This window comes from Hypomesus transpacificus, unplaced genomic scaffold, assembly GCF_021917145.1.
Source record: "Hypomesus transpacificus isolate Combined female unplaced genomic scaffold, fHypTra1 scaffold_199, whole genome shotgun sequence".
Classification (NCBI taxonomy): Eukaryota; Metazoa; Chordata; class Actinopteri; order Osmeriformes; family Osmeridae; genus Hypomesus; species Hypomesus transpacificus.
Genome location: NW_025813741.1, coordinates 249,303 through 264,865, shown reverse-complemented (window position 1 = coordinate 264,865; position 15,563 = coordinate 249,303). Strand labels below are relative to the sequence as shown.

Here is a 15,563-nt window from a genome sequence, read left to right as displayed (position 1 = left end):
TATGTTTTATGGACGTTTATAGCCAATATCCTGCTCCCATCGAGGCCTCCTATCAGTGGGGATTGAGAAATGGGCATCTTGCTGTCTGTAAAATGGCAAGTGTACATTCCAGAAACGTCAGTTCTCAGTCCAAATACGTTGCCTCAAAGCGTAAATCGTCAATACTCCTCAGTGTCATTCATTCATCATCTCGTTGCCAAGCAGATTGGGGCAAAGGTTAAAGTTGGCATCAGTTGAGATCGGTAACCAGCGACTCTTGATAGTAGCCTATCAAGCTTTTGCCTGCCACGGCATGTTTTTATGGTTCTTTGTTTTATCGCTGTTGTCATGCTGTATCGTTGTGTTGTATCCACCAAGGTCAGATATTGTTATACCCTTCCTCCTTCCTGGGGTAATCATTACCTCCTAAAGTATATGACCAATTGTGTCGGAGAAAGACGGTTTCCTCAGACCTCGAGCGTTGGACGGAATAGGTTTTTTCGGTGTCTTGTTCCTCATTGGTCTGACTGTTGAATAGCTAGTCTCAACAACCGTAGCTGTTCACTAACAGACAGAAGATCTGTACCCAGAATGTTCTAAAACAGTTAAAATAATAATTTCATGGTTCAAATAAATAATTGAAATCCTTTTTATTGAGAATAGGTTTGGTATTATTTACAGTTTGTGCAATGGCCATAGCTCATACAGCAGTGTAAACAGGAAATCGATGGTGATAAAATCAAGAAACAAAGAATGATACAGCATTTCCATCTCATTGTACAAGATAATAAAGAAAATACATTTACAAGATAATACATTTCATGTTGTGAGTTAATCCCACTTAAGGTTTTTACCGTTTGTAAACAATAATCTATGTCATGATCAGGGGCGTAGCCACGGGTAGGCCTGGGTAGGTCTGGGTAGGCCTGGGTAGGCCTGGGTAGGTCTGGGTAGGCCACAGGTAGGCCTGGGTAGGTCTGGGTAGGCCACAGGTAGGCCTGGGTAGGCCACAGGTAGGCCTGGGTAGGTCTGGGTAGGCCTGGGTAGGCCTGGGTAGGCCTGGGTAGGCCACAGGTAGGCCTGGGTAGGTCTGGGTAGGTCTGGGTAGGCCTGGGTAGGCCTGGGTAGGTCTGGGTAGGTCTGGGTAGGCCTGGGTAGGCCCAGGCACAGGCCTACTCAATGTGTTCTAAGGCCTACCCCAAAACGAAAATATCTCTGAAAAATTATGCACCGGGTGCACATCGCTGAAATTAAATCAGTAAAAAAAAAAACTATGAAAAGATGCCTATCCATATTTTTTTAGGCCTATCCAAAAATATTTTTCTGGCTACGCCCCCATGATGCCTTCCATCAAAGCAATGTCTTTGGTTCGATCCAATATAACAACTAGAAATGTGTTCATAGGCAATATACTGTTACTCTAGCTTTACAATAAATTAAGGATATTTAGGATAAACTAGTTTATGATTTGGTTAATTTCACCCTGACACCACAGACACAGTCCAGAACCTAGAAATATTCCTGTGATGTCATCATTATTGTGATGTCATCCTAATTGTGATGGGTAATGTAAATCAGAACTGTTGTGATGCACACAGGAAGTGAGGTACTGTGTAATGTCATTGGGTACAGCTGAAGTTACACTTCAGATGTTGTTTTGATCTGAGGTCTTTGAATCTTGATCTGTGGGAACACAAGAAGGAAAGTTACATGCCTTTGTCTGTGTGTCTGTCTTTGTTTAAAGAGTGTGTGCGCGTGTGTGTGTGTGCATGTCTGTTCATCCTACCGGCTGGTTGTTAAAGTTGTGGGGAATGAGCGGAGGCTGAGCGGAGCTGGAGGATCCTGGGTAGCGGGCACGCTGCTGAGAGTTGTCCGACGTAAGGGACCTGCCAGGCTGCTGGTACACGTTCACCTCTTCCTCGAACGTCGTGTTATTAGCCCCTGGTCAGAGGAAAGACAGTAGTGTTATTAGCCCCTGGTCAGAGGAAAGACAGTAGTGTTATTAGCCCCTGGTCAGAGGAAAGACAGTAGTGTTATTAGCCCCTGGTCAGAGGAAAGACAGTAGTGTTATTAGCCCCTGGTCAGAGGAAAGACAGTAGTGTTATTAGCCCCTGGTCAGAGGAGAGACAGTAGTGTTATTAGCCCCTGGTCAGAGGAGAGACAGTAGGTACAAGATCAGGATCTAGCTAGATCCTCCAGGTTTGATTTTATACAACGTCACAGCGAGTCCACACTGAATATTTTACTGTCTAGTTTATGATTTACAGACACCGGACAAGTTTTGGACCGAGGGACGATGTTGAGGGAATGTGGGAGTTATTAATACCTTCGAAGGGCCCTGCTGGTCGTTGAGGTGGGGGCCACTCGAAGTCATCTTCAAGCCAATCATTCACTATCTGCTCCTTGACGTCCTTGTTTCTGGAGGGACCGAGGGTAGGAATGAGGAAGAGTTGAAAAGGAGGGGAGGGGAGGGAGGTGAAAGTGTATTCTCTCACCGTAAGGCTCTTACTTCATGGTTTGAAGAGAAAACATTTTATGTGACAAAGCACTGTTATATTGCAGTCTGCCACAGCAGGTGACACACAGTATGTAACAGTCAGCAGGCTGTCTGTCACACCAGGTGACACACAGTATGTAACAGTCAGCAGGCTGTCTGTCACACCAGGTGACACACAGTATGTAACAGTCAGCAGGCTGTCTGTCACACCAGGTGACACACAGTATGTTACAGTCAGCAGGCTGTCCTTCACACCAGGTGACACACAGTATGTAACAGTCAGCAGGCTGTCCTTCACACCAGGTGACACACAGTATGTAACAGTCAGCAGGCTGTCTGTCAGGCTGTCTGGCTCACCTCCTCTGTCTCTGCTTGGTGAGCAGCAGGTAGGCAGTCAGGACCCCCACCAGCACCACCAGCACCAAGCCTGTCACACTCATCCCCACGTAGAAGCCAATCTTGTTGATGGGGTGGTTACACTTGGAGCCCATGTACCAAGTGGATCCTGTGTGGAGACATCTGAAACACAACGCCCATGCTACACTGTTAGTGTGTGTTGGTGTTAAGGTGTCTGTGTGTAGTAGTAAAGTGAAGCACACATGGGTGTGTGAAAGGTTTGTGTGTGAAAGGTGTGTGTGTGTGGAAGAACACAATAGATCCATGTATATGTGTATAGTTGTAAAGTGAAGGACATACTTGTGTTGGTGTTAAGGTGTGTGTTTCGGTGTTAAGGTGTGTGTGTGTGTGTGTGTAGTTGTAAAGTGAAGGACATACTTGTGTGTGTTGGTGTTAATTAGTGTGTGTGTGCCTGTGTAGTTGTAAAGTGAAGCACATACTTGTGTTGGTGTTAAGGTGTGTGTGTGTCTGTGTTGGTGTGTGGGTGTTGGTGTGTGCGTCTGTGTGTGTAGTTGTAAAGTGAAGCACATACGAGCACTGGGCTCCTTCAGCCGCTGAGACAGCACAGGTGCCGTCGTTGTCACATGTGAAGGGATCAGGGTGTCCAGGATCGCACTTATTCACACACTTCAGTATGCCGCTCATGTTGACGCCAAGGTAGTGTTCTGCATGGTCCGGGTTTGAGACAGAGCTTTTACACACAGCTGTCAGAGAAAAAGAGAGGGAGAGAGAGAGAGAGTGAGAGGGAGGGGGAGGGGGAGGGGGAGGGGGAGGGGGAGGGGGAGGGGGAGGGGGAGAGAGAGAGAGAGAGAGAGAGAGAGAGAGAGAGAGAGAGAGAGAGAGAGAGAAAGCGGGGCAGAGAGTGAACAAGAGAAGGAGGGAGGGAGAGAGAGAGAGAGAGAGGGGGAGAGGGAGAGAGAGAGGGAGAGGGAGAGAGAAAGGGAGAGAGAGACAGCGAGAGACAGAGAGCAGACAGCTTTGTTTAAACACTGATTATGCGGCCATTTACATATTTTTTTGTGATCAAACGTCTGGACAGATTTCCCATTTTCAAAATGTTTGAGGAAACCTTTGTCCCTGGCTGTAAGAATGATAACACACTGACTGTTTCTCACACACACACGCACACGCACACACACATACACACACACTGATTCTTCTGTCAATCTTGAACATGCCGTCGCCGTATAGTTATTCTTACTTACCTGTTAGATCCAAATCTTCTTTTTTTGGTTGTTCTGTACTGGTTATGTTGAACCCAGGACAACCTAGAGTGGCTATTATGAGTAGGAGATTAGGTTGGTAAAAAACACATACATTCTACCTGAAATTTCTGTTTTTAAATGGCCTTAAATCTTATATATATGAGACTGTGATCCCAATAATTATTTATTGTCATAAAAATAAAAAAGTCCCATGGTAAAAAGACATTTGTTTACCTGGCGTGACATCAGAACAGGTTTTGACATCTTTTACTGCAGTCTGAACTTGCTCAAATAAAGTGTTGAATTCAGTCTCTGCCTGTGCGGAATTGTTAACCTCCAAAACAACGTTGTGTTCGACTCTTACACTGGATGTGAGGAAAATGTAAAAATAACGAAGTATTGTCAAATCCGTATCAGTAATAGTTTAAACCATTGACCTTTTCAATACCGTTTCAAGGAAAATGTCTTAGTGTAACGGTATTACCCTTATTCTGAAATGCACATTGTGTTTGTGGTAGTTCTATCCCTATAATCTTAGTTCATACATTACCCGTTGTTTTCCATCCTGACATAGTTTAAGGCCCTATCTTCAATCTGATAAGGTAGGAAATAACAGCCAACGTCAGTGAAATATTTTAACATCAACATAATTGTTTGCATGAAGATTTAGATGTGTGCACAACCCTTACAAATGGCTTGACAAGGATAAAGTTACCATGGTTACCTTGTCCGACAGGCCGTCTTGTGTCGCAGATCTTCTGCGTCTGGTTGCCGGACGGCTGTTTGTTCAGGGAAGAAGACAGTGACATCATGTTTTATTTTATTTTCAAAGGCATTGAATACTTATATTTAAATATATTACATTTAAACACCACCGAATTTGTTGGTTTTGAATTCACCTTTTTAAAATTGAAATATGAATTCATTTCAATGTTAAAAAAAGAAGAACAATTCGTATAATTAAGACCCCCCCCTCCCAGAAAAAACATCAACCTTCAGATATTCAAATAGTACAATATTCATGCTGCTCAAATTTAAATGGTGAAATTCTGATCTAATTCTAGCCCCAAAAAATCTGAGAAGGGCTTGCTTGTCTGAGACCAGACCTCTCTCCTGAGACCCCCCCAGGCTGTGATTGGATGACAGATTCAGACCCCAGGCTGTGATTGGATGACTGATCTGCGTGTATGACTGCCTGCAGCTACACCTGGATGAGAGGGGCCTGAGGAGAGAGGTCTGCAGTTGGACCCTTCTCAGAGAAGTGAGATGGTTCGATTGGTATCCCAGATGTTGCAATCTGATTTTTAATTAGTTATTACATTGAAATAAATGAATAGTACAATTTTTAAGAGGTGAATTCAAAACCAACAAATTCGATGGTGTTTAAATGTCAATATAAAGTATACAATGCCTTTTCAAATTCAAAATGTCACAGATTTTTTACCATACATATTAAAATAAACTTTACAAAGCGTCATTTTATCGCAACATTCGATATGACAACGCAGCGACGGATTCCAAGCTTTACATCCGGCCTCTCCGATGATCGTTAAACTTGTGTAATTAGATGAAGCATACTTTCAGGTTTTACCTTTCACCATTTATAATGTTGTAGTACGTTTCCTTGTAAATAGGGGACGTTACCTTAAATTGATGACATTCACTGATTTGAAGTTTTGAATCCTCGTAATGTAATATATCTTCATCTGAAACAGCAATGGAGGGTTGAACACTCATGAATACATAGCCTACTGTAAATTGTATTTCCTTTTAATGGTAAACTTTTTTAAGTGGTTTCTTACATCTGTAGTGAAATCTTCAACAAAGTTCTTGTATTCTGTAGATTCCTTATCTTCGAACTCTGGTATAAAAGGCTCATCTACTTCCATGTTGACTAATGCTGACCTCTCAATTTGTTCTTAGTAAAGTGAAAAAACATTTTTCAATTAATCACTTTTTCCCTATTGAGATAATTGATGAAATTATACAAACATTTTGACTATGTAATAAGTGTTTATCATACAAAATGGCCAACATACTTGGTAAAACGATGTCAACAATGTCTTTGCATGTCCTGCCTTTATAATTGTCGGGGCAGATGCAACTTTCTCCGTTAGGGTTTGGAGTTCCACCGTTTTCACACCTTACAGGGACTTTTGTTGTTGTAGTCGGGCTGGTGCTTGTAGGTGAATGTGTTGTAACAATATTAGGAGTCGTTGGTTTAGCTGTAGTTACAACAGGACTGGTGGGTTTATCCGTAGTTACAACAGCACTGGTGGGTTTATCCGTAGTTACTACAGGACTGGTGGGTTTAGCGGTAGTTACAACAGGACTGGTGGGTTTAGCGGTAGTTACAACAGCACTGGTGGGTTTAGCTGTAGTTACAACAGGACTGGTGGGTTTAGCGGTAGTTACAACAGGACTGGTGGGTTTATCCGTTGTTACAACAGCACTGGTGGGTTTAGCTGTAGTTACAACAGGACTGGTGGGTTTAGCTGTAGTTACAACAGGACTGGTGGGTTTAGCTGTAGTTACAACTGGACTGGTGGGTTTATCCGTAGTTACAACAGGACTGGTGGGTTTAGCGGTAGTTACAACTGGACTGGTTGGTTTAGCTGTAGTTACAACAGGACTGGTGGGTTTAACCGTAGTTACAACAGCACTGGTGGGTTTAGCGGTAGTTACAACAGCACTGGTGGGTTTAGCGGTAGTTACAACAGCACTGGTGGGTATAGCGGTAGTTACAACAGGACTGGTGGGTTTAACCGTAGCTGTCGCTGCTGTGTCAGGGCTGGTCTGCTCCGCTGTGGTTCCGGCAGTAGCTGTCGCTGCTGTGTCAGGACTGGTCTGCTCCGCTGTGGTTCCGGCAGTAGCTGTCGCTGCTGTGTCAGGGCTGGTCTGCTCAGCTGTGGTTCCGGCAGTAGCTGTCGCTTCTGTGTCAGGGCTGGTCTGCTCAGCTGTGGTTCCGGCAGTAGCTGTCGCTACTGTGTCCGCTGTGGTTCCAGCAGTAGCTGTCGCTGCTGTGTCAGGGCTGGTCGGCTTCGCTGTGGTTCCGGCAGTAGCTGTCGCTGCTGTGTCAGGGCTGGTCTGCTCCGCTGTGGTTCCGGCAGTAGCTGTCGCTGCTGTGTCAGGGCTGGTCTGCTCCGCTGTGGTTCCGGCAGTAGCTGTCGCTGCTGTGTCCGCTGTGGTTCCAGCAGTAGCTGTCGCTGCTGTGTCAGGGCTTGTCTGCTCCTCTGTGGTTCCGGAAGTAGCTGTCGCTGCTGTGTCAGGGCTGGTCTGCTCCTCTGTGGTTCCGGCAGAAGCTGTCGCTGCTGTGTCAGGGCTGGTCTGCTCCGCTGTGGTTCCGGCAGTAGCTGTCGCTGCTGTGTCCGCTGTGGTTCCAGCAGAAGCTGTCGCTGCTGTGTCAGGGCTGGTCTGCTCCGCTGTGGTTCCGGCAGTAGCTGTCGCTGCTGTGTCAGGGCTGGTCTGCTCCGCTGTGGTTCCGGCAGTAGCTGTCGCTGCTGTGTCAGCGCTGGTCTGCTCCGCTGTGGTTCCGGCAGTAGCTGTCGCTGCTGTGTCAGGGCTGGTCTGCTCCGCTGTGGTTCCAGCAGTAGCTGTCGCTGCTGTGTCAGGGCTGGTCTGCTCCGCTGTGGTTCCGGCAGTAGCTGTCGCTGCTGTGTCAGGGCTGGTCTGCTCCGCTGTGGTTCCGGCAGTAGCTGTCGCTGCTGTGTCAGGGCTGGTCTGCTCCGCTGTGGTTCCGGCAGTAGCTGTCGCTGCTGTGTCAGGGCTGGTCTGCTCCGCTGTGGTTCCGGCAGTAGCTGTCGCTGCTGTGTCAGGGCTGGTCTGCTCCTCTGTGGTTCCGGCAGTAGTTGTCGCTGCTGTGTCAGGGCTGGTCTGCTCCGCTGTGGTTCCGGCAGTAGCTGTCGCTGCTGTGTCAGGGCTGGTCTGCTCCGCTGTGGTTCCGGCAGTAGCTGTCGCTGCTGTGTCAGGGCTGGTCTGCTCCGCTGTGGTTCCGGCAGTAGCTGTCGCTGCTGTGTCAGGGCTGGTCTGCTCCGCTGTGGTTCCGGCAGTAGCTGTCGCTGCTGTGTCAGGGCTGGTCTGCTCCGCTGTGGTTCCGGTAGTAGCTGTCGCTGCTGTGTCAGCTGTGGTTCCAGCAGAAGCTGTCGCTGCTGTGTCAGGGCTGGTCTGCTCCGCTGTGGTTCCGGCAGTAGCTGTCGCTGCTGTGTCAGGGCTGGTCTGCTCCGCTGTGGTTCCGGCAGTAGCTGCTGTGTCAGGGCTGGTCGGCTCCGCTGTGGTTCCGGCAGTAGCTGTCGCTGCTGTGTCAGGGCTGGTCTGCTCCGCTGTGGTTCCGGCAGTAGCTGTCGCTGCTGTGTCAGGGCTGGTCTGCTCCGCTGTGGTTCCGGCAGTAGCTGTCGCTGCTGTGTCAGGGCTGGTCTGCTCCGCTGTGGTTCCGGCAGTAGCTGTCGCTGCTGTGTTCGCTGTTGTTCCAGCAGAAGCTGTCGCTGCTGTGTCAGGGCTGGTCTGCTCCGCTGTGGTTCCGGCAGTAGCTGTCGCTGCTGTATCAGGGCTGGTCTGCTCCGCTGTGGTTCCGGCAGTAGCTGTCGCTGCTGTGTCAGGGCTGGTTTGCTCCGCTGTGGTTCCGGCAGTAGCTGTCGCTGCTGTGTCAGGGCTGGTCTGCTCCGCTGTGGTTCCGGCAGTAGCTGCTGTGTCAGGGCTGGTCGGCTCCGCTGTGGTTCCGGCAGTAGCTGTCGCTGCTGTGTCAGGGCTGGTCTGCTCCGCTGTGGTTCCGGCAGTAGCTGTCGCTGCTGTGTCAGGGCTGGTCTGCTCCGCTGTGGTTCCGGCAGTAGCTGTCGCTGCTGTGTCAGGGCTGGTCTGCTCCGCTGTGGTTCCGGCAGTAGCTGTCGCTGCTGTGTTCGCTGTTGTTCCAGCAGAAGCTGTCGCTGCTGTGTCAGGGCTGGTCTGCTCCGCTGTGGTTCCGGCAGTAGCTGTCGCTGCTGTGTCAGGGCTGGTCTGCTCCGCTGTGGTTCCGGCAGTAGCTGTCGCTGCTGTGTCAGGGCTGGTCTGCTCCGCTGTGGTTCCGGCAGTAGCTGTCGCTGCTGTGTCAGGGCTGGTTTGCTCCGCTGTGGTTCCGGCAGTAGCTGTCGCTGCTGTGTCAGGGCTGGTCTGCTCCGCTGTGGTTCCGGCAGTAGCTGTCGCTGCTGTGTCAGGGCTGGTCTGCTCCGCTGTGGTTCCGGCAGTAGCTGTCGCTGCTGTGTCTGGGCTGGTCTGCTCCGCTGTGGTTCCGGCAGTAGCTGTCGCTGCTGTGTCAGGGCTGGTCTGCTCCTCTGTGGTTCCGGCAGAAGCTGTCGCTGCTGTGTCAGGGCTGGTCTGCTCCGCTGTGGTTCGGGCAGTAGCTGTCACTGCTGTGTCAGGGCTGGTCTGCTCCGCTGTGGTTCCGGCAGTAGCTGTCGCTGCTGTGTCAGGGCTGGTCTGCTCCGCTGTGGTTCCGGCAGTAGCTGTCGCTGCTGTGTCAGGGCTGGTCTGCTCCGCTGTGGTTCCGGCAGTAGCTGCTGTGTCAGGGCTGGTCGGCTCCGCTGTGGTTCCGGCAGTAGCTGTCGCTGCTGTGTCAGGGCTGGTCTGCTCCGCTGTGGTTCCGGCAGTAGCTGTCGCTGCTGTGTCAGGGCTGGTCTGCTCCGCTGTGGTTCCGGCAGTAGCTGTCGCTGCTGTGTCAGGGCTGGTCTGCTCCGCTGTGGTTCCGGCAGTAGCTGTCGCTGCTGTGTTCGCTGTTGTTCCAGCAGAAGCTGTCGCTGCTGTGTCAGGGCTGGTCTGCTCCGCTGTGGTTCCGGCAGTAGCTGTCGCTGCTGTGTCAGGGCTGGTCTGCTCCGCTGTGGTTCCGGCAGTAGCTGTCGCTGCTGTATCAGGGCTGGTCTGCTCCGCTGTGGTTCCGGCAGTAGCTGTCGCTGCTGTGTCAGGGCTGGTTTGCTCCGCTGTGGTTCCGGCAGTAGCTGTCGCTGCTGTGTCAGGGCTGGTCTGCTCCGCTGTGGTTCCGGCAGTAGCTGCTGTGTCAGGGCTGGTCGGCTCCGCTGTGGTTCCGGCAGTAGCTGTCGCTGCTGTGTCAGGGCTGGTCTGCTCCGCTGTGGTTCCGGCAGTAGCTGTCGCTGCTGTGTCAGGGCTGGTCTGCTCCGCTGTGGTTCCGGCAGTAGCTGTCGCTGCTGTGTCAGGGCTGGTCTGCTCCGCTGTGGTTCCGGCAGTAGCTGTCGCTGCTGTGTTCGCTGTTGTTCCAGCAGAAGCTGTCGCTGCTGTGTCAGGGCTGGTCTGCTCCGCTGTGGTTCCGGCAGTAGCTGTCGCTGCTGTGTCAGGGCTGGTCTGCTCCGCTGTGGTTCCGGCAGTAGCTGTCGCTGCTGTGTCAGGGCTGGTCTGCTCCGCTGTGGTTCCGGCAGTAGCTGTCGCTGCTGTGTCAGGGCTGGTTTGCTCCGCTGTGGTTCCGGCAGTAGCTGTCGATGCTGTGTCAGGGCTGGTCTGCTCCGCTGTGGTTCCGGCAGTAGCTGTCGCTGCTGTGTCAGGGCTGGTCTGCTCCGCTGTGGTTCCGGCAGTAGCTGTCGCTGCTGTGTCTGGGCTGGTCTGCTCCGCTGTGGTTCCGGCAGTAGCTGTCGCTGCTGTGTCAGGGCTGGTCTGCTCCTCTGTGGTTCCGGCAGAAGCTGTCGCTGCTGTGTCAGGGCTGGTCTGCTCCGCTGTGGTTCGGGCAGTAGCTGTCACTGCTGTGTCAGGGCTGGTCTGCTCCGCTGTGGTTCCGGCAGTAGCTGTCGCTGCTGTGTCAGGGCTGGTCTGCTCCGCTGTGGTTCCGGCAGTAGCTGTCGCTGCTGTGTCAGGGCTGGTTTGCTCCGCTGTGGTTCCGGCAGTAGCTGTCGCTGCTGTGTCAGGGCTGGTCTGCTCCGCTGTGGTTCCGGCAGTAGCTGTCGCTGCTGTCTCAGGGCTGGTCTGCTCCGCTGTGGTTCCGGCAGTAGCTGTCGCTGCTGTGTCAGGGCTGGTCTGCTCCGCTGTGGTTCCGGCAGTAGCTGTCGCTGCTGTGTCAGGGCTGGTCTGCTCCTCTGTGGTTCCGGCAGAAGCTGTCGCTGCTGTGTCAGGGCTGGTCTGCTCCGCTGTGGTTCCGGCAGTAGCTGTCGCTGCTGTGTCCGCTGTGGTTCCAGCAGAAGCTGTCGCTGCTGTGTCAGGGCTGGTCTGCTCCGCTGTGGTTCCGGCAGTAGCTGTCGCTGCTGTGTCAGGGCTGGTCTGCTCCGCTGTGGTTCCGGCAGTAGCTGCTGTGTCAGGGCTGGTTTGCTCCGCTGTGGTTCCGGCAGTAGCTGTCGCTGCTGTGTCAGGGCTGGTCTGCTCTGCTGTGGTTCCGGCAGTAGCTGTCGCTGCTGTGTCAGGGCTGGTCTGCTCCGCTGTGGTTCTGGCAGTAGCTGTCACTGCTGTGTCCGCTGTGGTTCCAGCAGAAGCTGTCGCTGCTGTGTCAGGGCTGGTCTGCTCCGCTGTGGTTCCGGCAGTAGCTGTCGCTGCTGTGTCAGGGCTGGTCTGCTCCGCTGTGGTTCCGGCAGTAGCTGTCGCTGCTGTGTCAGGGCTGGTCTGCTCCGCTGTGGTTCCGGCAGTAGCTGTCGCTGCTGTGTCAGGGCTGGTCTGCTCCGATGTGGTTCCGGCAGTAGCTGTCGCTGCTGTGTCCGCTGTGGTTCCAGCAGAAGCTGTCGCTGCTGTGTCAGGGCTGGTCTGCTCCGCTGTGGTTCCGGCAGTAGCTGTCGCTGCTGTGTCAGGGCTGGTCTGCTCCGCTGTGGTTCCGGCAGTAGCTGTCGCTGCTGTGTCAGGGCTGGTTTGCTCCGCTGTGGTTCCGGCAGTAGCTGTCGCTGCTGTGTCAGGGCTGGTCTGCTCCGCTGTGGTTCCGGCAGTAGCTGTCGCTACTGTGTCAGGGCTGGTGTGCTCCGCTGTGGTTCCGGCAGTAGCTGTCGCTGCTGTGTCAGGGCTGGTCTGCTCCGCTGTGGTTCCGGCAGTAGCTGTCGCTGCTGTGTCAGGGCTGGTCTGCTCCTCTGTGGTTCCGGCAGAAGCTGTCGCTGCTGTGTCAGGGCTGGTCTGCTCCGCTGTGGTTCCGGCAGTAGCTGTCGCTGCTGTGTCAGGGCTGGTCTGCTCCGCTGTGGTTCCGGCAGTAGCTGCTGTGTCAGGGCTGGTCGGCTCCGCTGTGGTTCCGGCAGTAGCTGTCGCTGCTGTGTCAGGGCTGGTCTGCTCCGCTGTGGTTCCGGCAGTAGCTGTCGCTGCTGTGTCAGGGCTGGTCTGCTCCGCTGTGGTTCCGGCAGTAGCTGTCGCTGCTGTGTCCGCTGTGGTTTCAGCAGAAGCTGTCGCTGCTGTGTCAGGGCTGGTCTGCTCCGCTGTGGTTCCGGCAGTAGCTGTCGCTGCTGTGTCCACTGTGGTTCCGGCAGTAGCTGTCGCTGCTGTGTCAGGGCTGGTCTGCTCCGCTGTGGTTCCGGCAGTAGCTGTCGCTGCTGTGTCAGGGCTGGTCTGCTCCGCTGTGGTTCCGGCAGTAGCTGTCGCTACTGTGTCAGGGCTGGTCTGCTCCGCTGTTGTTCCGGCAGTAGCTGTCGCTGCTGTGTCAGGGCTGGTCTGCTCCGCTGTGGTTCCGGCAGTAGCTGTCGCTGCTGTGTCAGGGCTGGTCTGCTCCTCTGTGGTTCCGGCAGAAGCTGTCGCTGCTGTGTCAGGGCTGGTCTGCTCCGCTGTGGTTCCGGCAGTAGCTGTCGCTGCTGTGTCAGGGCTGGTCTGCTCCGCTGTGGTTCCGGCAGTAGCTGCTGTGTCAGGGCTGGTCGGCTCCGCTGTGGTTCCGGCAGTAGCTGTCGCTGCTGTGTCAGGGCTGGTCTGCTCCGCTGTGGTTCCGGCAGTAGCTGTCGCTGCTGTGTCAGGGCTGGTCTGCTCCGCTGTGGTTCCGGCAGTAGCTGTCGCTGCTGTGTCCGCTGTGGTTTCAGCAGAAGCTGTCGCTGCTGTGTCAGGGCTGGTCTGCTCCGCTGTGGTTCCGGCAGTAGCTGTCGCTGCTGTGTCCACTGTGGTTCCGGCAGTAGCTGTCGCTGCTGTGTCAGGGCTGGTCTGCTCCGCTGTGGTTCCGGCAGTAGCTGTCGCTGCTGTGTCAGGGCTGGTCTGCTCCGCTGTGGTTCCGGCAGTAGCTGTCGCTGCTGTGTCAGGGCTGTTCTGCTGCGCTGTGGTTCCAGCAGTAGCTGTCGCTGCTGTGTCAGGGCTGGTCTGCTCCGCTGTGGTTCCGGCAGTAGCTGTCGCTGCTGTGTCCGCTGTGGTTCCAGCAGAAGCTGTCGCTGCTGTGTCAGGGCTGGTCTGCTCCGCTGTGGTTCCGGCAGTAGCTGTCGCTGCTGTGTCAGGGCTGGTCTTCTCCGCTGTGGTTCCGGCAGTAGCTGTCGCTGCTGTGTGCGCTGTGGTTCCGGCAGTAGCTGCTGTGTCAGGGCTGGTCGGCTCCGCTGTGGTTCCGGCAGTAGCTGTCGCTGCTGTGTCAGGGCTGGTCTGCTCCGCTGTGGTTCCGGCAGTAGCTGTCGCTGCTGTGTCAGGGCTGGTCTGCTCCTCTGTGGTTCCGGCAGAAGCTGTCGCTGCTGTGTCAGGGCTGGTCTGCTCCGCTGTGGTTCCGGCAGTAGCTGTCGCTGCTGTGTCAGGGCTGGTCTGCTCCGCTGTGGTTCCGGCAGTAGCTGCTGTGTCAGGGCTGGTCGGCTCCGCTGTGGTTCCGGCAGTAGCTGTCGCTGCTGTGTCAGGGCTGGTCTGCTCCGCTGTGGTTCCGGCAGTAGCTGTCGCTGCTGTGTCAGGGCTGGTCTGCTCCGCTGTGGTTCCGGCAGTAGCTGTCGCTGCTGTGTCAGGGCTGGTCTGCTCCGCTGTGGTTCCGGCAGTAGCTGTCGCTGCTGTGTCCGCTGTGGTTTCAGCAGAAGCTGTCGCTGCAGTGTCAGGGCTGGTCTGCTCCGCTGTGGTTCCGGCAGTAGCTGTCGCTGCTGTGTCCACTGTGGTTCCGGCAGTAGCTGTCGCTGCTGTGTCAGGGCTGGTCTGCTCCGCTGTGGTTCCGGCAGTAGCTGTAGCTGCTGTGTCAGGGCTGGTCTGCTCCGCTGTGGTTCCGGCAGTAGCTGTCGCTGCTGTGTCAGGGCTGGTCTTCTCCGCTGTGGTTCCGGCAGTAGCTGTCGCTGCTGTGTGCGCTGTGGTTCCGGCAGTAGCTGCTGTGTCAGGGCTGGTCGGCTCCGCTGTGGTTCCGGCAGTAGCTGTCGCTGCTGTGTCAGGGCTGGTCTGCTCCGCTGTGGTTCCGGCAGTAGCTGTCGCTGCTGTGTCAGGGTTGGTCTGCTCCGCTGTGGTTCCGGCAGTAGCTGTCGCTGCTGTGTCCGCTGTGGTTCCAGCAGAAGCTGTCGCTGCTGTGTCAGGGCTGGTCTGCTCCGCTGTGGTTCCGGCAGTAGCTGTCGCTGCTGTGTCAGGGCTGGTCTGCTCCGCTGTGGTTCCGGCAGTAGCTGTCGCTGTTGTGTCCGCTGTGGTTCCGGCAGTAGCTGTCGCTGCTGTGTCAGGGCTGGTCTGCTCCGCTGTGGTTCCGGCAGTAGCTGTCGCTGCTGTGTCAGGTCTGGTCTGCTCCACTGTGGTTCCGGCAGTAGCTGCTGTGTTAGGGCTGGTCGGCTCCGCTGTGGTTCCGGCAGTAGCTGTCGCTGCTGTGTCAGGGCTGTTCTGCTCCGCTGTGGTTCCGGCAGTAGCTGTCGCTGCTGTGTCAGGGCTGGTCTGCTCCGCTGTGGTTCCGGCAGTAGCTGTCGCTGCTGTGTCCGCTGTGGTTCCAGCAGAAACCGTCGCTGCTGTGTCAGGGCTGGTCTGCTCCGCTGTGGTTCCGGCAGTAGCTGTCGCTGCTGTGTCAGGGCTGGTCTTCTCCGCTGTGGTTCCGGCAGTAGCTGTCGCTGCTGTGTGCGCTGTGGTTCCGGCAGTAGCTGCTGTGTCAGGGCTGGTCTGCTCCGCTGTGGTTCCGGCAGTAGCTGTCGCTGCTGTGTCAGGGCTGGTCTGCTCCGCTGTAGTTCCGGCAGTAACTGTCGCTGCTGTGTCAGGGCTGGTCTGCTCCGCTGTGGTTCCGGCAGTAGCTGTCGCTGCTGTGTCCGCTGTGGTTCCAGCAGAAGCTGTCGCTGCTGTGTCAGGGCTGGTCTGCTCCGATGTGGTTCCGGCAGTAGCTGTCGCTGCTGTGTCAGGGCTGGTCTGCTCCGCTGTGGTTCCGGCAGTAGCTGTCGCTGCTGTGTCCGCTGTGGTTCCGGCAGTAGCTGTCGCTGCTGTGTCAGGGCTGGTCTGCTCCGCTGTGGTTCCGGCAGTAGCTGTCGCTGCTGTTTCAGGGCTGGTCTGCTCCGCTGTGGTTCCGGCAGTAGCTGTCGCTGCTGTGTCAGGGCTGGTCTGCTCCGCTGTGGTTCCGGCAGTAGCTGTCGCTGCTGTGTCAGGGCTGGTCTGCTCCTCTGTGGTTCCGGCAGTAGCTGTCGCTGCTGTGTCAGGGCTGGTCTGCTCCACTGTGGTTCCGGCAG

The 15,563-nt window shown here is 54.7% G+C and overlaps 1 protein-coding gene across 1 annotated transcript; it reads right to left on the bottom strand.

Moving 5' to 3' along the window:
* Nucleotides 1–1,250: 1,250 nt before the first annotated feature.
* Nucleotides 1,251–6,875, bottom strand: muc3a (mucin 3A, cell surface associated). The gene is made up of 12 exons (XM_047052111.1): nucleotides 6,117–6,875; nucleotides 5,880–5,995; nucleotides 5,722–5,783; nucleotides 4,802–4,856; nucleotides 4,628–4,671; nucleotides 4,312–4,442; nucleotides 4,078–4,149; nucleotides 3,405–3,576; nucleotides 2,834–2,995; nucleotides 2,306–2,397; nucleotides 1,766–1,920; nucleotides 1,251–1,662 (listed from the first exon to the last, which is right to left on the bottom strand). The coding sequence occupies exons 2-12, from the start codon at nucleotides 5,964–5,966 to the stop codon at nucleotides 1,618–1,620; spliced, it is 1,077 nt and encodes a 358-aa protein (XP_046908067.1). The 5' UTR covers nucleotides 5,967–5,995; nucleotides 6,117–6,875; the 3' UTR covers nucleotides 1,251–1,617.
* Between the last annotated feature and the right edge of the window lie 8,688 nt (nucleotides 6,876–15,563).